The sequence below is a fragment of the Symphalangus syndactylus genome, chromosome 21, assembly GCF_028878055.3.
Source record: "Symphalangus syndactylus isolate Jambi chromosome 21, NHGRI_mSymSyn1-v2.1_pri, whole genome shotgun sequence".
Classification (NCBI taxonomy): Eukaryota; Metazoa; Chordata; class Mammalia; order Primates; family Hylobatidae; genus Symphalangus; species Symphalangus syndactylus.
The window spans coordinates 53,307,874-53,330,372 of record NC_072443.2 but is presented as its reverse complement, the minus strand read 5'-3'; the positions used below and the strand labels follow the sequence as shown (position 1 = coordinate 53,330,372).

At 39.1% G+C, this 22,499-nt stretch overlaps 1 protein-coding gene across 12 annotated transcripts in view; it reads left to right on the top strand.

Moving 5' to 3' along the window:
* The window catches only part of TMCC1 (transmembrane and coiled-coil domain family 1), a 239,680-nt gene that overhangs the window by 47,123 nt on the left and 170,058 nt on the right, over positions 1–22,499 (top strand). For 3 of the 12 annotated variants that reach the window (XM_055259140.2, XM_055259139.2, XM_055259136.2), the window contains 2 exons: positions 13,946–13,998; positions 18,717–18,991. The exons of 4 other annotated variants lie outside the window; for them this stretch is intronic. In XM_055259140.2, the coding sequence (XP_055115115.2) occupies positions 18,758–18,991 (234 nt within the window). In that variant the 5' untranslated portion in view covers positions 13,946–13,998; positions 18,717–18,757. Of the gene's footprint in view, positions 1–971; positions 1,065–13,047; positions 13,145–13,945; positions 13,999–18,288; positions 18,992–22,499 lie in introns of those variants that run through there. 5 more of the 12 variants (XM_055259137.2, XM_055259138.2, XM_063630213.1 and 2 more) reach the window with 5 other exon arrangements.

Genomic DNA, 22,499 nt, shown 5'->3' with positions numbered 1-22,499 from the left:
TTATGAGACTTCAGGCCTGGCCCATTATGGAAGTAGTTCTAGCATTGTGTGTGTGTGTGTGTGTGTGTGTGAGTGTGACAGGGTCTTGCTCTGTTGCCCAGGCCGGAGTGCAGTGGTATGATCTCAGCCCACTGCAACCTCCATTGCCTGGGCTCCGGCGATCCTCCTCCTCAGCCTGCTGAGTAGCTGGGACTACAGGGATACACCACCACACCCACCTAATTTTTGTATTTTTTTGTAGAGACAGGGTTTCACCATGTTGCCCTGGCTGAACATTCTTAATAGGCTAGGATTCATAATCTAGCTTTGCTTTTCAGACAGATTGTCCTCTAGATATGCAGAGCCTTATAGGCATCCTTTCCCTCTTTCACCTTTTAAATTTTATTTTCAAAAAGGAACAGGATTTTTTTTTTTTTTTTTTTTTTTTTTTTGAGACGGAGTCTTACTCTGTCGCCCAGGCTGGAGTGCAGTGGTGCGATCTTGGCTCACTGCAAGCTCCGCCTCCCGGGTTCACGCCATTCTCCTGCCTCAGCCTCCCAAGTAGCTGGGACTACAGGCGCCTGCCACCTCGCCTGGCTAATTTTTTGTATTTTTAGTAGAGATGGGGTTTCACCGTGTTAGCCAGGATGATCTCAATCTCCTGACCTCGTGATCCTCCCGCCTCGGCCTCCCAAAGTGCTGGGATTACAGGCGTGAGCCACCGCACCCCTCTAGGAACAGGGTATTTCTTTGGAATAACAAAGGGGTCTAATTTTTGGGTCACAGGTAGCATCAAAGAAGGAAGTATTTTGAGAGTAAAGAGGTTTCATTCTTACTAGTCCAGCAGTTAAGTTAGAAAACTAAAATAAAGGATTCAGTTCTCCATCAGCTGCCTGCCTATACCAGATTTTGGATTTCAGATGAAAAGATGCAGAAATAGTGTTAGAATCAAGGCAGAATGACCTAGCACCTTTCTTGCGGTTACCCTTCAGGAATGGTGAGAGAAGATGGGAGAGGCAGGGAAGACAAGGCAAAAACTACCAATGCAAACTCTGGATTTAATTTGTATGTTCCTGAAAACAAAGGTAAGAAAAAAAACACCTGATGTTGGGCATTGTTAGAATTTATTCCTGCATATGTATCATATACCTAGGATTTGTAAGTTTCAAACATTTAATTATTTTCCCCAGTTTTACTCAAAAGATCCCTGTCTGTGTGGATGCCAGATGAAGACTAGTCCATACTTTGTATGTTTCTTTCTGTATCTCCATTCACTCCTGAAATCATGGTAGTGTTTTTCCACCTATAATATTATTCTTTCTAGATTTTTCAGCTTTTTATACATTGCTAGATTTTGTAGATTTTTGGTAGATATCCTTATTAAACTAAGGGAGTTCCTGTCTGTCTTAGTTTGTTGGGAGTATTTATCGTAAATAGATACTGGAATAATCTAATGCGTTTTCTGTGTTTTTGTTATGATCACATGGTTTTCTTATTTAGTTTCTTAATGTGGTGAACTGCATTGATTTTTGAATGTGAACCAGCCCTGCATCCCTGGGATAAACCCTACTTAGCCTAGATGCATTGTCTTTTTATATAATGTTGTATTTGATTTGCTAATATTTTGTTAAAAGTTTTTGCATATATGTTCATTAGAGATACTGGTCTGCGTGCAGAGTTGTTTTTTTTTTTTTTTTGGTAGTGTCTGTTTTGTTTTGGTATTAGAGTAATGTTAGTCTCATAAAATGAATTGGGAAATGTTCCTTTCTCTTTTTTGCAAGAGAGAGTAGAATTGTTATTATTTCTTATTTGAATGGTTGGTCGAATTAACCATTAAAACTTTCTGGGTCTGGAGTTTTCTTTTTTGGGAAGTTTAAAATTACAAATTCACTTTCTTCAATAGTTGTTTAGGTACCTGTTTTTCCTTCTATATTTTTTGTAGTTCATGTCATATTTCAAGGAATTGGTTTATTTTATTTAAGCTATCAAATTTAGGGTCATAGAGGTGTTTGTAATATCTTTTATTATTATTTTTAACATCTATTGGATCAGTATTGATGTCCTTTCTCCTTCATTCCTGATATTGGTAATTTATGTCTTTGTTTATTTCTTGGATAGCCTGGCTATAAGTTTATCAATTTTATCAGTCTTTTCAAAGAACCAGCTTTTGCTTTCATTGGTTTTTCTACATTGTGTTTCTTTTGTCAGTTTTGTTGATTTCTGCTCTAATTTTTATTATTTTTTCCTTCTTTTTTTTTTTTTTGAGATGGCATCTTGCGGTGTCTCCTAGTCTGGAGTGCAGTAGTGCGATCTCGGCTCACTGCAAGCTCCGCCTCCCAGGTTCACGGCATTCTCCTGCCTCAGCCTCCTGAGTAGCTGGGACTACAGGCGCCCGCCACCACGCCTGGCTAATTTTTTTGTGTTTTCGGTACAGATGGGGTTTCACTGTGTTAGCCGGGATGGTCTCGATCTCCTGACCTCGTGATCTGCCCACCTCAGCCTCCCGAAGTGCCATGATTACAGGCGTGAGCCACCACGCCCGGCCTCCTTCTGTTTTAGTTTTAATTTCTTCTTCTTTTTTTACTGTGCCAAGGTAGAAGCCTAGGTTGTTGGTTTTAGGTCTTCTTTTATAATATAAGATGTAATTAAGACTATACATTTTCCTCTAAGTACTGTTTTAGCTGCATCTTATAAATTTTGATAATGTTGTATTTTTGTTTACTTTGCAAGGATTTTTTAAGGTAGATAAACTTCCTTTCTATTTCCTGCTATACTTGCAAATATTTTTAAAATATCCTTATGACTTCATCTTTTAATCATGGGTTATTTAGAAGTGTGTTGTTTAATATCCACATATTTGGGGAGACTTTCCTAATATATTTTGTTATTGATTTTAGTTTTATTCTATTATGGTCTGAGAATGTACTTTGTATTATTTTTATTTATCTTGAAGATTTCTTTTATGGCACAGAATATGGTATATCTTTGTGAATGTTCTATGTGTACTTGAAAAGAATGTATATTCAGCTGTTGTTCAGTGGAGTGCCCTACAAATGTCACTCAGGTCAAATTAGATGATAGTACTGAACTGTTGAGGTCACGTCTATCTGCTTATGTGTGTGTGTGTGTGTGTGTTTGTTTGTTTTGTTTTGTTTTTAGACAAAGCCTCACTGTATCACCCAGGCTGGAATGCAGTGGCACGATCTCTGCTCACTGCAACTTCTACCTCCCAAGTTGCAGTGATTCCCGCTCCTCAGTCTCCTGAGTAGCTGGGACTACAGGTGTATGCCGCCAAGCCCAGCTAATTTTGGTAGTTTTGGTAGTTTTGGTAGAAACAGGATTTTGCCATGTAGGCCAGGCTGGTCTTGAACTCCTAGCCTCAAGTGATCTGCCCACCCCAGCCTCCTAAAGTGCTGGGATTACCATGGTGAGCCACTGTGCCTGGTAAATCTGCTTACTTGGTTTATCAATTACTAAGGGTTAACTGTTAAAAGTCTACTATAATTGTAGATTTGTCTTTATTTTCTGTCATATCAGTTTTGCCTCATGTATTTTGAAGCTTTGTTTTAAGGTACATACACATTTAGAATTGTTATGTCTTCTTAGAGAACTGACCCTATTATCATAATACCCCTTGTATTAGTTTGTTTTCACACTGCTATAAAGAACTACCTGAGACTGGGTCATCTATAAAGAAAAGAGGTTTAATTGACTCACAGTGCCACATGGCTGGGGAGGCCTCAGGAAACTTATAATCATGGCAGAAGGGGAAGCAAGGCACGTCTTACATGGTGGCAGGAGCAGGGGCAGAACTGCCACACACTGTAAAACCTTCAGATCTTGTGAGAACTCACTATCACAAGAACAGCATGGGGGAAGCCACCATCATAATCCAATTACCTCCCACCAGGTTCCTCCCTTGGTATGTGGGGTTACAATTCGAGATGAGGTTTGGGTGGGGATACAGAGGCAGCCAAACCATTTCATTCCACCCTTGGCCCCTTCCAAATCTCATGACCTTCTCACACTTTAAAACACAATCATGCCTTCTCAACAGTTCACGAAAGTCTTAACGCATTCCAGCATTAATCTAAAAGTCCAAGTCCAAAGCCTATCTGAAACAAGGCAAGTCCCTTTCACTTATGAGCCTGTAAAATAAAAAGTTAGTTCCTAACAAGATACAATGGGGGTACAGGCATTGGGTAAATGCTCTCTTTGCTAAAGGGAGAAATTGGCCAAAGTGAAGGGGCTGCAAGGCCCCATGCAAGTCTGAAACCCAGCAGGGCAACTGTTAAATCTTAAAGCTCTAAAATAATCTCCTTTGACACCATGTCTCACATCCAGGGCTTGCTGATGCAAGAGGTGAGCTCCCAAGGCCTTGGGCAGCTCCGCCCCTCTGGCTCTGCAGGGTCCAGACCCTGCAGCTGCTTTCACTGGCTGATGTTGAGTGCCTGTGGCTTTTCCAAATGCATGGTGTAAGCTGTTAGTGGATCTACCATTTTGGGGTCTGGAGGATGGTAGCCCTCTTCTCACAGCTCCACTAGGCAGTGTCCCAGTGGGGACTCTGTGTAGGGGGTCCAATCCCACATTTCCTCTCTGCACTGTTCTAGTAGAGGTTCTCCATGAGGGCTCTGCCCCTGCAGCAGACTTCTGCCTGGACATCCAGGCGTTTCCATATATCCTCTGCAATCTAGGTGGAGGTTCCCAAACTTCAGTTCTTCTCTGTATCTGCAGACCCAGTACCACATGGAAGTGGCCAGGGCTTGGGGCTTGCACCCTCTGAAGCAATGGCCTGAGCTTTTATCTACGGCTGGAGCTGGAGCAGCTGGGACACAGGATGCCATGTCCTGAGGCTGCACAGAGCAGCAGGGCCCTGGGTCCCACCTAGGAAACCATTTTTCCCTCCCTGGCCTCTGGGCCTATAATGGGAAGGTCTGCTATGAAGATCTCAGAAATGCCCTGGAGACATTTTCCACACTGTCTTGGCGATTAACATTGGGCTCCTATTTATTTATGCACATTTCTGTAGCCAGCAGCTTGAATTTCTCCCCCAGAAAATGGGTTTTTCTTTTCTACTACATGGTAGGGCTGCAAATTTTCCAAACTTTTATGCTCTGCTTCCCTTTTAAACATAAGTTCCAATTTCAGACTCTTTGTGAACACATGACATATAATTAACGTTTTCATTATTATTATTTTTTTTTGAGATGGAGTCTCACTCTGTTGCCCAGGCTGGAGTGCAATGGCACGATCTTGGCTCACTACAACCTCTGCCTCCCAGTTCAAGTGATTCTCCTGCCTCAGCCTCCCAAACTGGGACTACAGGTGTATGCCACCATGCCCAGCTAATTTTTGTATTTTTAGTAGAAACAGAGTTTCACCATGTTGGCCAGATTGGTCTCGAACTTCTGACGTCAGATGATCCACCTGCCTTGGCTTCCCAAAGCGCTGGGATTACAGGCATGAGCCACTGTGCCTGGCCGACAGTATGCTTTCAGAAAAAGCCAGGTCACATCTTGAATGCTTTGCTGCTTAGAAATTTCTTCTGCCAGATACCCTAAATCATGTCTTTCAAGTTCAAAGTTCCACAGATCCCTAGGGCAGGGGCAAAATGCCACCAGTCTCTTTGCTAAGGCATAGCAAGAGTGACCTTAGCTCCAGTTCACAATAAGTTTCTCATCTCCATCTTGGGCCACTTCAGCCTGGATTCATTGTCCATATCACAATCAGCACTTTGGTAAAAATCTAACAAGTCTCTAGGAAGTTCCAAATTTTCCCACATCTTCCTGCCTTCTTCTGAGCCCTCCAAACTTTTCCAGCCTCTATCTGTTACCCAGTTCCAAAGTCACTCCACATTTTCTGGTATCTATAGTAGTACCCTATTCCTGGTACCAATTTTCTGTGTTAGTCCATTTTCACACTGCTATAAAAAACTACCCGAGACTGGGTAGTTTATAAAGAAAAGAGGTTTAATTTGACTCTCAGCCCCACATGGCTGGGAAGGCCTCAGGAAACTTAAAGTCATCGCAGAAGGTGAAGGGGAAGCAAGACATGTCTTACATGGCAGCAGGAGTGGGGTGGTGAACTGCCACATACTTTTAAACAATCAGATTTCATGAGAACTCACTATCGCAAGAACAGCATGGGGGAAACCACCCTCATGATCCAATCACCTCCCACCAAGTCCCTCCCTTGACATGTGTGGATTACAGTTCAAGATGAGATTTGGGTGGGGACACAGAGCCAAACCAGATCACTCCTCTTTATCCTTGACAATCTTTCTTGTTCTGAAATATACTTTGTCTGCAATTCATTTGGCTACACAAGCTTTCTTTTGATTAATTCGTGTTTGTATGGTATATTTTTCTCCATTGTTTTATTTTTTTCCTCTTTAAATCTTTGCTTAGCAGGCTTCTTGTGGACTGAATATAGCTTGATCTTGCTTTTTTTTTTTTTTTTTTGAGACAGGTTCTCACTCTGTCACCCTGGTTGGAGTACAGTAGCAAGATCATGGCTCATTGCAGCCTTGACCTCCTGGGTTCAATTGATCCTCCCACTTCAACGTCCTAAGTAGCTGGACTTACAGGCACATGCCACCATGCCCAGCTATGTTTTGTATTTTTGTAGGGAAAAGGTTTCACCGTGTTGCCCAGAGTAGTCTTGGGCTCCTGGGCCCAAGCGATCCTTCTGCCTCAGCCTCCCAAAGTGCTGGGATTACAGGTGTGAGCCATTACACCCGGCCTGGTCTTGCTTTTTTTTTTCCCCCCAGTCTGACAATCTGTTTTTTAACTGGTAAGACTATTTACATTTAAAGTGATTATTAGTATAATTAGATGAAAACCTACCGTCTTGCTAGCTCTTCTCTATTTGTTGCATTTGTTGTTTCTTTTTTTATTTTTTGAGACAAGGTCTCTCTCTCACCCAGGCTGGAGTACAGTGGCATAATTATGGTTCACTGTAGCCTGGACCTCCCGGGCTCAAGTGATTCTCCCACCTCGGTCTCGCCAGTAGCTGGTACTACAGGTGCACACCACCATGCCTGGTGAATTTTTAAATTTTTTGTAGATATGGGGTCTCACTATGTTGCCCAGGCTGGTCTCAAACTCGAGCTCAAGCGATCCTCCTACCTCTTGAGTAGCTGGGACTATAGATGTGTGCCACCATGCCTAGCTAATTTTTCTATTTTTTGTAGAGAAGAGGTCTTGCCATGTTGCCTAGCCTGGTCTTAAACTTCTGAACTGAAATAATTCTGCTGCCACAGCCTCCTGAGTAGCTGGGACTATAGATAGGCATGCGCCTGTGTGGTTTTTTTCCTACTGCCTCCTTTGGTGTGATTTTTTTTTTTTAATTCTGTTTTACTTTATTGACTTATCACTTAGATTTCTTTAAAAAGATTTTTAGTGGTTGCCTTTTTGTTTACATTATACATTTTAAAATAACCTGAGTTTTTTAGGTGTTTTGCCACTTTGCATTTAGTTAAAGTATGGTTATAGTGTGTTCCCAGTTCTTCCCTCTTTTCCCTTGTGCCGTTGTTGTTAAGTGTTTTACTTTTACCTGTGTGGTACTTATCCAATACATTGTTACTGCTTTAAGCAGTTATCTTTTAGAGCAATGAAAAATAAAAAAAATTATACTTTACCTTCATTTATTCTTCATTTTGTAGATTCAAGCTTCTCACTTTTATATATTTTTCTGCCTGAAGGACTTCTGTTAATATTTCTTATAGGATGGGTCTCCTGGCAGTGAATTTTCTATTTTTGCTTGTCTGGAGGAAAGCTTTTATTTTGTACATATGAAGGATATTTTCACTGGATGTAGAATACTGGATGGGCAGTTTTCTTTTCAGCACTTTAAAGTTGTCACTCCACTGTCTTACAAAGTTTCTGATGGTAAATTTATTGTAATCTTATATCCTTATTCCTCTGTATGTAACATATTTTCCCCTCTTTGACTGCCTTCAATAGACTTTGGCTTTCAGCAGTTTGAATATGATATGCCTAGATATCCTTTTTTTTTTTTTTGAGACAGAGTCTCACTGTCGCCCAGGCTAGAGTGCATTGGCGCGATCTCAGCTCACTGCATCCTCTGCCTCCCAGGTTCAAGTGATTCTCCTGTCTCAGCCTCCTGAGTAGCTGGGATTACAGGCACGCACCACCACGCCTGGCTAATTTTTGTATTTTTAGTAGAGACGGGGTTTCACCCTGTTGGTCAGGCTGGTCTCAAACCCCTGATCTTGTGATCTGCCCACCTCTGCCTCCCAAAGTGCTGGATTACAGGCATGAGCCACGGTGCCCAGCCCCCTTTTTTGGTATTGTTTGGCATTTTCAGTTTCTTTTTCTTTTATTTTTTGAGACAGGGTCTTGCCCTGTCATCCAGGCTGGAATGCAGTGGCACGCTCAAGGCTCTTTGCAGCCTCGACCTCCAGGGCCCAAGCAGTCCTCCCACCTCAGCTTCTCAAGTAGCTGGGACCACAGGCATGTGCCATCATTCCCGGCTGATTTTTTAGTTTATTCTTAGGGATGAGGTCTCCCTGTGCTGCCCAGGCTGATGTCCTGGGCTCAAGCCATCCTCCCGGGCTCAAGCCATCCTCCCGCCTCAGCCTTCCAAAGTGCTGGGATTATAGGCATGAGGCACAATGCCCAGCCTGTTTTCAGACTTTCTTATTGTTACTCTGTAGTTTAGTGTCTTATCACTAATTTTGGTAAGTTCTTGGCCATTCAAATATTTCTTCTCTGTTGTCTCTTCTTCTGGACTTCTCCCACAGCTGTTGTATGTTCTCCAGGTGGGAAAATCTCTTTCCCCTTTATATTTCAGTTTGGGTAGTTTCTACTAGCCTATTTTCAGGTTTACTGATTCTTTTTTCAGCTGTTTCAAGTCTACTTGATAAGCCTCTCAAAGGCATTTGTCATTACTATGTCTTTATTTCTAATTTGGTTTCCACTTGATTTTTTATAATTTTCATTTCTCTCTGTGAAATTACCTGTCTGATCTCATATGTTGTCTACCTCTTCCATTAGAGTTTTTACTATATTAATTATGTTTTAAATTTACTGTCTCGTAGTTCCAACATTTATGTCGTACATGAGTCTGGCTCTGATAATTGCTTTGTCCCTTTGAGCTGTGTTTTTATTACTGCCTTTGCCATGCTTCATAATTTTTGTTTAAAGCTGAATGTGCTGTATATGGCAGGAGATACTGAGGTATATACTTGATATGCTTATTGAAGACTGCTAGTTTCCTGCAAGTCCTTTAGGGTGGAGATTTATGTTAATCTGTTCAGGCATTGGGCTGTGTTTGATGTTTATTATTGCTATGGTTACTGCAGTTGACATTTGTTGTTGCCATGGGAACTAGAGGCTTCAGATTTTCCCAGTAATACCTTGTTTTTGTCTTCCTGCTTGGCTTTGGGTTTTTCCTTTGTGCTGTTTCTCCGTGAGAGTCTGAGTCTTGCAGCTCTCTCAGGTGTATTACATTGTTTTTACTCAAAGCCTGTGAGTTAGTGGAGGGTGAGGGGAGTTCTGTGATGTTCTGGTTAAGCCTCAGATTTATGCAGATAGTAGAACCTGGGTCTTGGGGGTGTGGCCTTCACAAGACTATTCCCTTCTTTTCCCCAGCTGCTATGGGGTTTCAGTAGTATCCTCAAGCTAAGGTTTTTTCCAGCTCTTTCTGCCTGCATTAAGGCTATTGCTGTTTTAGAGAAACAGTGAAGATGGATATGGGTGAAAAGTGGGTGTCAGCCTCCTTTCCTTCCTCCAGCTGTAGTGGGATTCCACTAGAAATTGCTCCCTGCTGATTAAGCCTTTTTTTCCACAGGGAGTTAAGGGAAATAGGCTGGTTTGGTATTGTTGCTTGCTCTTGCCTCATTAGCTCCACAGGAGTGGAGATGGAGGAGCTTTCTCTACTTCCTCCCTGCTTCCCCGTGCATTAGAGAGCCTTTTGAGGTTCCTGGAGGGAAAAGCCCATAAGAGAATGGGAACTCTCCTATGATTGCAGCCCTCAAGGACTTCACACTCTGATTCTAACCTACATTCAGTCTTCAGCAGTTTGTCAGAATTTTTGGTTTAATCTTCCTGTCTGCACTGGGATTCTTCCACGCTCTTGGGACTGTTTCCTTTGGTCAGAGACAAGGCTTTTAGGTGCCTGTCTAGCCTTAGCTGTTGCTCCATAAATGTTGTATTGCCTGGAGGCTGGGATAGCAGTAAACAAAAAAGAAAAGGAGGAAAAAGTGGTTTCCTCCCAGCTCTTTTTGAACGTCAGGAATCCACATTGTGGTCAGAGAATATACTGTGTATTATTTCAGTTTTTTTAAAATTTGTGACACTTGCCTTAGGGCTCAACATATGTTCAATTTTTGTAGATGATCTCTTTCTGCTTGAAAGAGTATCTATTTTGCAATTATTGGGTGCTGTGTCATATTAATGTCTTATTTAGGTCCAGTTTGTTCATGCTATTCAAATCTATATTTCTACCTTCTCCCTTTATTTGAGTCATTTGTTCTATCACCTACTGAGAAGAATACAAAATTTATTAGGATTATGGATTTTTTCTCCCACTTCTGTTTATAATTCTGTTAAGTTTTGCTTTATGTATTTGGAGGCTATGTTATTACATGCATACAAATTTAAAATTGTTGCATCTTCCTGATAAATTATACCTTTATAGGTATTAATGCTTTTGTGTATTGAAGTCTACTTTGAATAGAATTAATACAGCTAGAGCAGCTGTGTTTCAGTTTGTTAGTATGACTTTTTCCCATACTTTGAATTATTTTCTGTAATTTTAAGTGTGATTCTTGATTACTTTTTTTTTAAATATTAATTTTTGTCATCTGGTCCAATTACATTTAATGTAACTACTGAGTTATTTGAATTTATGTTTGACATCTTATATTTTGCTTCTTAAATATGTTTCATTTGTTCTGTAATCTTGTTTTCTCTTCTTTTTTGGATTTGAATATTTTAATTCTTTCTCCTTTCTATTTAGTGTGTGTGTTTTCCCTCTGGAGTAACATTAGTTACCAGTTACCTGTCCACCATTCCAGAATGAAATAGTCTGTGCATATGCAGTATGTATTCACTCCTTTAAAAGTAGTAGCATGATATATACATGGTTCTGCACTTTGGATTTTTTAAATAAATACACTTTTTAAAAACATATTGCAGATTGTTTGCTGCTTTTACACTCTTGGACAGTACAAGAACCTTGGAACCCTGTGACTTCCAAGTATATGCCCTGATTATGTATTTTTATTCTTTATAGAAACCTCATCACATGTTATTATTTAATAATTAAATGTTGTTTGATATATCTCTCTGGATTCTAAAACAGAGTATCTGTCTCCTTGGTGTTGGGTTGCTGGGTGGGGCTAGTTCAGCTAGATAATTATTTAGGAAAAACTAAGCATATGCTAATAGATGGAAAAAGCCCGTCATTAAAATGTATATATATATATATGAAAGAATGAGAGAAACTGTGACTAATTTTTTTTAAATTATGTTTGGAAAAGAAAAACTTATTGACCGCATGAAAACACAGCCATGAATAGGAAACAGTGGTCATAATAAGATCTTCACTAAGGACCTTAGGAAAAAGGATTTCAAGAGGATCAAAGGAAAGAGAGAGAAGCTTTCTTGGGTAGTTAAAACGTTTCCATTTTATTGTGGCATAAATGAGGTGCAAAAGAAAGGAAAACTGAAATTTCATAGTTGTAACATCTTCGGCCAGGGTAGTGAGACAGTAGAGAAATATTTAAGCAGGTCTAAAGGCATAAGGGACATCTTACCAAGGCTGGATGCAAGGAAATAGCTCTCACAACCGTCTAGAGGGAGCCCATAGGATTTGCTAAAAGGCAATAAATTTCTCTGGGGCTAAATGAAGTATGGATGACATTTAATTGTTGAAATAAGATGCAGGAGGATGAATTGGATGATTGTACTCTTAATACATTTCCAGCTGAAAACTATAAATACTCGTTTTATCAGATGCTTTTTAAGCGTCTGTCACAATGGTATGAGGAATTCCTGTTGACTCTTCAGTACTTTGTGTGCTCATTCCTTTCCATTTACTTTTTCATGACCCATTCCCAGCCATACCAATGGGCTCAGCTCTTCCTTTTCGTCTTTTTCTAAATTATTATAAGTTCCTTACCTAATTTCTCTGATTATCATCTTTCCCTCCTCTCATGCATCTTACATGATCATTAGGCCTAAAATATGTCTTATATCCTGGAAATCCTATAGTGGCTCTTTATTTTCTGTTATATCAAGTCAAAATTTTAGTCAGTAGGCCTGTTTTGGCCTTAGGTTTTTCAACTGTAAATTGGTTGGTTTCAACAACCCCCTTATCTTGTGGGTTGTTGTGAGGATTAGAGATAATATTCACCTAAGTGCAGTTTAATGCAATTTAATATAAATACTCAATAATTACCTAACATTTGAAGCCCTCTTTAACTTCCCAGCCTTACCCATTTAATATTATTTCCCCTATTCAGAAATGTGTATCCACCAGTATGGTCCATCTGACCTCTTTACAGTATGCCCAAACATACTGTGTTTACTGCCTGCTGGCTGAAGGTATTGGCCCACATCTTTCTGCTTATTCATCCATCTTCTCATCTTTCAGAGCTCAGTAAAAGCTGCCGCTTTTTTCATCAGGCTTTCCCAAACAAATCCAATTCTAACTGATCTTCTTGACTTCTAATGGTAATTGCAGTCTTTCTTACACACTTCACCACTTGTGTAGTTTTGTGCTGTTTTCTGTATGTTTCATGTATGGACATCTTATTTTCTGTCCTAGATTAATTCCTTGAGGGCAGGGTCATATGCTTTATTTGGTCTGTATAATGCTAGGTACATGGCAGATGTCTCAAAAATACTTGTCTAATTAAATTGCTTCTCTGGTAATACCTGTCAGAAGCAAGTTTTCCAGGAAAAATTTAATTTTGGTGCTTCCATTTCCCAGTTGTACATGGTGGCTCTGGTTTGTAATTTAAAAAAATTTAGTGAATACGGAAGGTTAGCCAAAAAATAAAAATAAATAGAAATAATAAAACCTTTTTTTTTTTGGTAGAGACATGGGGTCTTGCTGTGTTGCCCAAGCTGGTCTTTGAACTCTTGGCCTCAAATGAGCCTTCTTGCCTTGGCCTCCCAAAGTGCTGGGATTACAGGTGTGAGTCACTCCGCATTGCCAAGATATGTTTTGTTCTTCTTGTTGTTGTTGTTTTAAAATTGAGACAGGGTCTGGCTTTTGCTCCCAGGCTAGAGGGCAGTGGTGCAGCCATAGCTCACTGTAACCTCCAGCTCCTGGGCTCAAGACATCCTCTTGCCTCAATCTCCCAAGTAGCTGGGACTACAGCTGTGCACTACCATGCCTGGCTAATCTTTAAAAATTGTTTTAGAGATGGGGTGTCACTGTTGCCCAGGCTGATCTCAAATTCCTGGGCTCAGATGATCCTGCCTCGGAGTGCTGGGATTACAGGCATGAGCCATCATGCCTGGCCTAAGATAGGATTTTTAGAATTGCCTTTGAATAGAGAATGGCAGATACAGAATAGGAAACTACTTGAAAAAAAAAATTTACTTATAAAATTGTGGTGTTTTCATGTACCTGTTTTATATTTCATGTTACTTTAAGATTAGAATTAATGGAATATCCATTTCTTATTCAGTATGATAGTGTTAAAATATTTATTGCTTCTTAAAATATTTGCCACTTTATCTTTTTTAAGTGCTAAGTTAATATTTTTTCCAGCATACTTTCTTTCTTAATTATAATTATTCTTGATTATACTTTCAAAAAATTAGAAAATACTGTAAAGTACTAGAAAAAAACCCTACTTCTACCAGTGAGAGATGAGGGCTATTAACACTTTGTTGGATATACTTTCAGTTGTTTTCTGCATATCTATAAAAGGTAAGTTTCCCCATCTAAGTTTCTCACCTTGTAATTCTTAATGTTTGCTTTTCAGCTTTTCCTAAAAGGATTGTACACCTTAGAAGTGCTTAAGGAAGAGTGATGAAGGCAAGTATCCAACGCTTTGTTGTAGTCAGTGAAATTTAACTTGGTTCATGTCCAAACCAAAAAGCTTTGGTCACCATATTTATCAAAAAACTAAAAAATTGGAAAGAAAAACTTAAGGGAAAAAAAGACAAGGCAATTTGTATATAATTTGCTATGATTTTGTGGAGCACCCTCCTAAATGGATCCTTTTTTTTAAAATCCTCCTTGATGGATTTTAAAAACATAATTTTTTCACTTATTTCTGATACTAATTTAGAACAACTTGTTTTCTGAGTGTGAGCTAATGGCATATTAGGTCTTCAGTAAAATTGTGCTAGAAAAGTTAATTGTTGAAAGTTCTGAGAACTTACCAAATTATTTGAAATGCCTGGTTGGTAGGTGGCTGCGTTTTTTGTCCCCCTTTCTCACCGTTTGCTCCTTCTGCCTCTCCCCTTTCACTCCTTTGACCTCTCCCCTTTTTCCTGTGTCCTTTTGCTCCTTTTTCTCTTTCTCTGTCTGGTTTACTTATAATAACTTTACTTTTCAGAGAAGCTGAGTGAATAAAGAGTAGCCAGCATTTCCTTCTTACCAAAAAGCATTTGATAGGCTTATGCAGTTAAACTCATTTGTGTTAAACCAGGGATCTAAAATTAGTTAATTGGGTGGGGCGCGGTGACTCATGCCCTTAATCCTAGCACTTTGGGAGGCTGAGGAGGGTGGGTCACTTGAGGTCAGGAGTTCGAGACCAGCCTGGTCAACATGGTGAAACCCCATGTTTTTACTAAAAATACAAAAATTAGCCAGGTGTGGTGGTGGGCGCCTGTAATCCCAGCTACTTGAGAGGCAGAGGCAGGAGAATTGCTTGAACCCAGAAGGCAGAGGTTGCAGTGAGCTGAGATTGTGCCACTGCACTCCAGCCTAGGTGGCAGGGGGAGACCCTGTCTCTAAATAAATAAATAGTTAATTGGGGAGTTTTATAAACTGAGCAACAGTTATTATTCATATTCGTTTGAGCTTCTGTAAGACATACAGAAGAAAAGAAGGGTATCCCTATACAACTTTGAGATTATTGAATTTCTTTTGTGCTTGCATTCTTACTGTCAGCAATTTTATAGAGTTAATTATTGCAGCATCACTATTGTTGGTATTTTTACCACAGCATTTGACCTTGGTAGCTTTAAAGATTTTCTATTGGCCTGCAGAAAATTTTAGCAGCCTTCAAAACCTTAACTAGTTTGTTAGTGCTGCTATTATGCAGATGATAGCTACAAGTGTAAGTACCATATTACATTTTATAATCAGTACGGTAGATTGTTTTTCAACATTATTACCTTAAAACTTGATGTTTAAAGCTCAATTTAGGTTTCTTTAGGGCTACATGCTAAGTGAGGCTGTGTGCTGGTATGATTAAGGTAAGTTTTGCCTTTGAAAATCCAAGAATTTATTACTGTTTTGTTGCTTATTCTTTGCAGCTGCGAAGATAGTCTTGGAATGGAAATTAACACCTTACTGCCAGCTTTTCCCAGGAAATGCTAACATTTCCTTGTAAACAATCATCATTTTGAATTATTTGAAAATAAATGATTTGGCCGGGTGCAGTGGCTCACACCTGTAATCTCAGCACTATGGGAGGCTGAGGCAGTTGGATCACTTGAGGTCAGGAATTTGAGACCAGCCTGGCCAACATGGTGAAACCGTATCTCTCTAAAAATACAAAAATTAGCTGTGCATGGTGGCACGCGCCTGTAATCCCAGCTACTCTGGAGGCTGAGGCAGGAGAATTGCCTGAACCCAGGAGGCAGAGGCTGCAGTGAGCCGAGATTGTGCCACTGCGCTCCAGCCTGGGTGAAAGAGCAACACTCCGTCTCAGAAAAACAAAAACAAAAATAAATTGTTTTACAAATGCTTGTGAAATCTCAAATGAATTTACTGACATTCAGAATGTACCACATTCTCTATTTTTTAAATAGGCAGCAACCAGATGGCCAGTTGATTAGTTTATAATAGTGCCCAAATAAGTAGATTTGCTGAGTAATAAATTCCTAGTACCTTTGCATATGAGACAAGTAGAATGATCCTCAGCTAACCTTGACATCATTCCTTTATTCTTGCTGTCTTTTAATCTCATGGGATAAACATATTTTATACATTTTACTTCCAACAACAACAACAAAAATCAGTTGTATTAGCTAATAATGTGCAAATAGAGGAAAAAGTAAACTACTTTTTCAGTACTGTTCTGCTGCTTTCACACCCTCCCATCTTCTCAGGATCTAAGTAGCCCAGTGCAAGAAGAGATGAGTTGATATACACAGATAGGGGATTATTTTGGTTACATTAGCCCTTTTCCTCTGAGGAACTCAATTCTTTCAGTAACTATTAGCCAGCAAGACAAACTCATGAGGAATGGTGAGATAATTACTATTATTTAAAAAAATCAGAGTAACATTGTATTATGTGTTTATTTCATGTTTGGTTAGAAGGGGATAATTAAATATATACACTATTGCAAAATTTTTGCCCACAAGGAGCCCCAGAAAACCACACTAGAGGCCAGGACAGTCATTGATCTAATAAGGGCAAGAGTTTCTTTCTTGGCTCTCCCAAAGGGAAAGAGATGAACAAAAGCAATGCACAATCAGGAAAAGGGTAACAGGCCACAGTGGGATGGCTAGACTTCAGTGGAGCCACAAAGAATTTGGGTGAAAGGCAATGAAACTTCCATTCTCATGGTTGTTATTAATTTGCCTAGTTTAGGAACAAACAAATTTGTGGCATTTAGAAAGTAGGAAGGTACTAGAGAGAGACAAATGTCTTTATCCCTGTCTCCCTGTTTATGCTCCTCAGTTATGAAGAGGTTAGGCAATGGAATCACAGGCATGAAAGAATATGGACAGTGGAGCCACAATGACAGTGCCCATATAATATTTGAAAAAAGTCTTCTGAGAGTAGTCATCAGGAACAAAACTTTAGTGAGTTTGCATTCCCATTCCACTAAACTCTAGTAGCCTTGAGTTCACAGGGAACTCTTTTATTCAGCTAATTTATGGCATTCTAGATTGCCACTTGGTGGCAGCAAGTCCGCATATTCCCAGAACAGGAGCACCATGGTGCTTCATTGGTAGTGGCTTAAATTGTTGAAAGTACTTGGTAATGTAGGGAGTTTTAAAGTTCTTTAAACAAAAAGTTGAAGAAAAACATGGAAATAACCTCCTACATCATATTTTGCATCCTCTAGCAGCTTCTGTGCATGTTTATAATTTTGTCTTATATATTTGCACAAATGCAGTACAAAAATAAACACTTTCTATTAGGAAAAATCTCACCATCTCCCATCCCCCCTCCTTTTTTTTTTTTTTTTTGCATGTGATTTTAGTAACCATGGCAGTTGCGTTGATTTTACATCTCTTAGTTTCAGCTTCCTTTTAATTTCTTGCATTTAATACTGGTATATGGTTGCTGTTTGACCTTCCTTTTTCTCTACTTTTCTATCGTACCCAGTTACTTTGCTTTTGAGTTTGTATGGATATATGGGAAGCTTCTGTCAGGGATGACACTATAGAGAAAGGGATTTCTTTGAATCTCCTTTCTTGATAGCTGGTACTGAGCAAAGCTCTGGTCTCTGATTCTGATTCTGTCTGAACCATTCACTCATATGGTGCCAGAAAGGTCATTTGTGCTTCAGCAGAGAATTCAATTTACAGGATTTTTATTTCCATTCTCTTCTCAAAAGAGCAAACCTGTCATCTCTAGTTACCAGTGAACTTGATGAATATGAATGGTAACACAGATTCTGTTTTCCATTAAAATCCACATATAGTTAGATTGGGATATCCATTTCTCACTGTTGTTCTTTGATTATACTGAGTTTCGGCCTGTGAATAATTAACCGTGGTTATGAATGAGAGGGATTAAATTGCCTCAGCTACAGTAAACCTATTTGATGGTCTGTTCTCTTGATTTCCCAAGCAATGGCTGTTCTGTCAACTACCATTATAGTGTCCATTCCAAGATGGCTCCTCTAATATCTAATTCTGTATATATTGAATCTTTTAGGGATTTTTGTTTTTGAACATTGTTTTAATTTCCTATGGACTTGTTCTGGGCTTTTTCTCTCATTCTAAAAAATAATCATTACCCACTATCTAGAAAACTGTCTTTTAATCTTCTGATTAAAGATTGCTTAATGATAGTGCCTATTTGTTGGCCAGTAGCATGTTTTTCTTTGTTTTAACACTGGAGTTTCTGCATGGATTTATAATATAAGGTTTTTGTTTTTTTTTGTTTGTTTGTTTGTTTTAACATTAGATAGGCATGAAGCCTTCGTCTCACAGCTGCATGCGTAGTCACTGTTGAAGCAAATGCCTACCTAATTTGACACTCTCGGTGTGTTTAAAAAATTTTTTTGAGTTTGCAAATAAGTATATTAAGTCTACTGATGGAGCCTTCGGGCAGTGAACAGTTATTTGAGGACCCTGATCCTGGAGGCAAATCCCAAGATGCAGAGGCCAGAAAGCAGACAGAATCAGAACAAAAATTGTCTAAAATGACCCACAATGCTTTGGAGAACATTAACGTGATTGGCCAAGGCTTGAAGCATCTCTTCCAGCACCAGCGCAGGAGGTCGTCAGTGTCTCCACATGATGTGCAGCAAATTCAGGCAGATCCAGAACCTGAAATGGATCTGGAAAGCCAGAACTCATGTGCTGAGATTGATGGTGTCCCCACCCACCCCACAGCTCTGAATCGTGTCCTGCAGCAGATTCGAGTGCCACCCAAGATGAAGAGAGGGACAAGCTTGCATAGTAGGCGGGGCAAGCCAGAGGCCCCAAAGGGAAGTCCCCAAATCAACAGGAAGTCTGGTCAGGAGATGACAGCTGTTATGCAGTCAGGCCGACCCAGGTCTTCATCCACAACTGATGCCCCTACCAGCTCTGCTATGATGGAAATAGCTTGTGCTGCTGCTGCTGCTGCTGCTGCATGTCTACCGGGAGAGGAGGGAACTGTGGAGCGGGTAAGTTTGTTACATTTTGTTTTTCTGTTAACTTACTGTTTTTCATACCAAGGACTCTCCAGACTTTCCTTTGGTAACTAAAAAGGTATCTCAGCAAATACCTTAAGTTGTGGTAAAAGCATTTTTCCCCTTTTCAAATGGGTAAATAATAATTATAGCTAATGAATGAATGCTTAGAATTATATTCCTATTTCCTTCCTAACATATTGCTATATTTTATTTTATCCTTTCGTTAAAACCTTAAGTATATTTCATGTATTCTTTCTGTATATTTAAAAGGGTCAGTTTTATGGTAGAGCAGTTAAGATGCTTTGTTTCTTACTGTTTTGATTTTGCACATGGAAATGGCTTTCTTACATTAATGAATGTAGTGAATAAAGTTCTAGAATCTGAGTTTGTCTGTGCTTACCATGGAAGTACACTAAGTTGGTTGTAATTTTCATATACTTTGTAGTACATCAGCAGCATTCATTATACATTTTGCATGCCACAGTACAGCATATACATTATTATAGTGTACTATTAATAAACAGATTGTTTTGGGTTTACCCAAAACCAGGCGTATTAAATCTAGGATAAACTTTTTCCATATAACTCAGTTATGGTTAGTTGAGGCACATAGAAGAAATAGTCCTGCTAGGGTTTGAAAACTCAGGTACGCGTAGCCATGCGGGTAGTGACAATGAATGAACTTAAGTGTTACGGAGCTTGGACAAACTGAGGAGTTCCTGCTTTGTTTAACAGGGACAATGTCTTAGCTTTAGCTGATGGTTGAAATTTAGTACTGTGGGCACAGTCTTGCCAGAGCTTCTGATTTTTTTCAAGAGAAACTGGAAATCTAGATGAGAAATCTCTTGATTTTTAACAGATAGGCCAGCCACACTGAACACATTTGTGGGCTAAGTCTGCCTTGTAAGTTACCATTCAACTATCTTTCAGCATTACTTTTGTGTATTCCTTAAGGTTTTTATTTGATCATTTTCATTCTGTGTCTGCTTGTGGCACAGTTAGTTTTTTTTTTTTTATTGGATATTAAGTTACCTGGAAATATAAATAATGAGTCTAGAACCTTAAACTTTTCCTAAGGTTTTTTTTTATTGGATATTAAGTTACCTGGAAATATAAATACAGAGTCTAGAACCTTAAACTTTTCCTAAGGTTTTTTTTTTATTGGCTATTAAGTTACCTGGAAATATAAATATTGAGTCTAGAACTTTAAACCTTTCCTACCTAAATATGATATTTAAAACATATAGATAATGGACAGTAAATCACTTTAAACCTGTCAAAATAATGATGTGAATTAAAATTTAAAAAATTTAAATGAGGAAAAGTACCATATATTTATGTGTATATTCATTTTATTTTTTTTGGAGACAGGGTCTTACTCTGTCACCTAGGCTGGGGTGCAGTGGTGCGATCATGGCTCGCTGCAGCCTTAACCTCCCCAGACTCAGGTGATCATCCCACCTCAGCCTCATGAGTAGCTGGGACTACAGGCACATGCCAGCATGTCTGGCCAATTTTTTTTTTTTTTTTTTTTTTTTTTTTTTTTGTAGAGAGGAGATTTTGCTGTGTTGCCCATGCTGGTCTCAAACTCCTGAGTTCAAGTGATCCATCCACCTCAGCCTTCCAAAGTGCTGAGATTATAGGCGTGAGCCACCGTGTCCAGCCTATATTAGTTATCTTTGAAATAAAAAGAATATTTGGTCACTGATTATTACCCAAACTAGTTGGCAGTAAAGATCGACAGTGCAGCTATGTACCTTGTCTTAATCTTTAGCCTTTATCAGAGAACATTAAAGAATTTACTGCTAGTGATTCTGGGATTATAGACTTTTATGTTAAAAAGAAAAAGTGTAAGTAAAGCAGATTTTATTGGAAAACTTCAAGAGAAAGAGGGCTAAGTGAGAACTTTTTTCGTAACATTGTTTCTTTAATGCTTTGTCAACCTTACTAGCAGATACTTAACAATAAAATCCACCAGTTTTAAGTGTACATCTTGACTAGTTTTGAAAAATGTGTAGTTTTATAATAACACAGTCATTATATAGAACATTCCCATTACCCCCAAATAATGATTTCTCATGCCCCTTGGCTGCAGTCAGTCCCTCTTACCCAACCCGTGGCCTCTGGTAGCCGCTGATCTGCTTTCTATTGCTATAGTTTTGCCTTTTCTAGAATTTCCTTAAAAATTAGATCATGCAGTCTTTTGTGTTTGACTTCTTTCATTTAGTGTAATACTTTTCAACTGTTGATTCAACTGTTGTTGAATGTGTCGATAGTTTGTTCCTTTTTATTGCTGCACTCCAGGCTGGGAAACAAAGCGAGACCCTGTCTCAACCCCCTGCCACCCCCTCACCAAAAAAGATAGATGTAAACTTTGGAGCTTCTAAAGGGAAAGTTTGGAAGTTATGGATTCAGGTTCTCTATTAAGGTTAATATCACTTCAGAGCTCACTATATCATTTTCTTATTTATAGCCAGATTTAGGAAAAGCAGTGTATATTAGGCTGCAATGAGGGAAGCTTTTTGGATCACTTATAGTATGGGCAGAAGGAAAGGGAAATTTTTGTAATGCCTGGCTGTACCTGAAAGATAGAGAAAAGTGGAAGAAGTTTGAGGGAGATGTATGTGTTCAAATAAAAAGATTTCTAAGTTTGAATTAGTTGAACTATAAGCAAAACTAGTAAGGCAGGTGTACTGTTCTCCCAGTGGGGAAGAAATGAAGTGGGGAAAAGGATAATTCATGTTGTTGACCACCAGGTGGTGTCCTAGGCGAGGATTGGTAGGTGGAAGTGAGGGGATGGATGCCTGACAGGACATTGATTAACCCCGGGGTGATAATTTAATTAGTACAGGAAGTCATTAGGATATAGGCTAGCTTGAGCACAGTGACTATTAAATAGTGATAGTGCTCTTATAAATATTGAGCTGAATTGATAGCTGTGGAAGTGGAATGGACAATAGAAGAACAGGTAGGATTTGATAACAATGTTAGAATAAAAAATTTTAAAATCTGAAGTTTGCTTGGGAGAATCAGAAAATATTGTCCATTTCCACTAAACAGTTGAAAAATTGTATTTTTTAAGGAAAACCATTTAGTTTCAGTTGGGTGGCTGACACCTACTGTAAAGAGAATGTCTTATAGGCCTTTAATAATATGGAACTGGAAAAGTGGGCATAAGTTAGAGATGAAGATGTATTTTGGCTTTCTAATTGTTCTCCCTTAAAGATACTTTACATAGCAAAACTTGATTGCCAAAGCAAGTAACTTACAGGTTTATTGACCCTACCTCTGAAGGCCAGAATGTTTATGGCTACGTCCTTTCCCCCAATACTGAGTTTCCTTTAATATAAATATGTATTCATTGGCCCCAAAGATATTTTGATTATCCTCAATGATCTCATGTGGGCATCAAATATAGTTCTTGTAAGAGTAGAAGTGAAGGTACAGATAAGCTAACTGTTCCTAACCTTGGTAAATTTGTTATGCAAAGTGTAATATC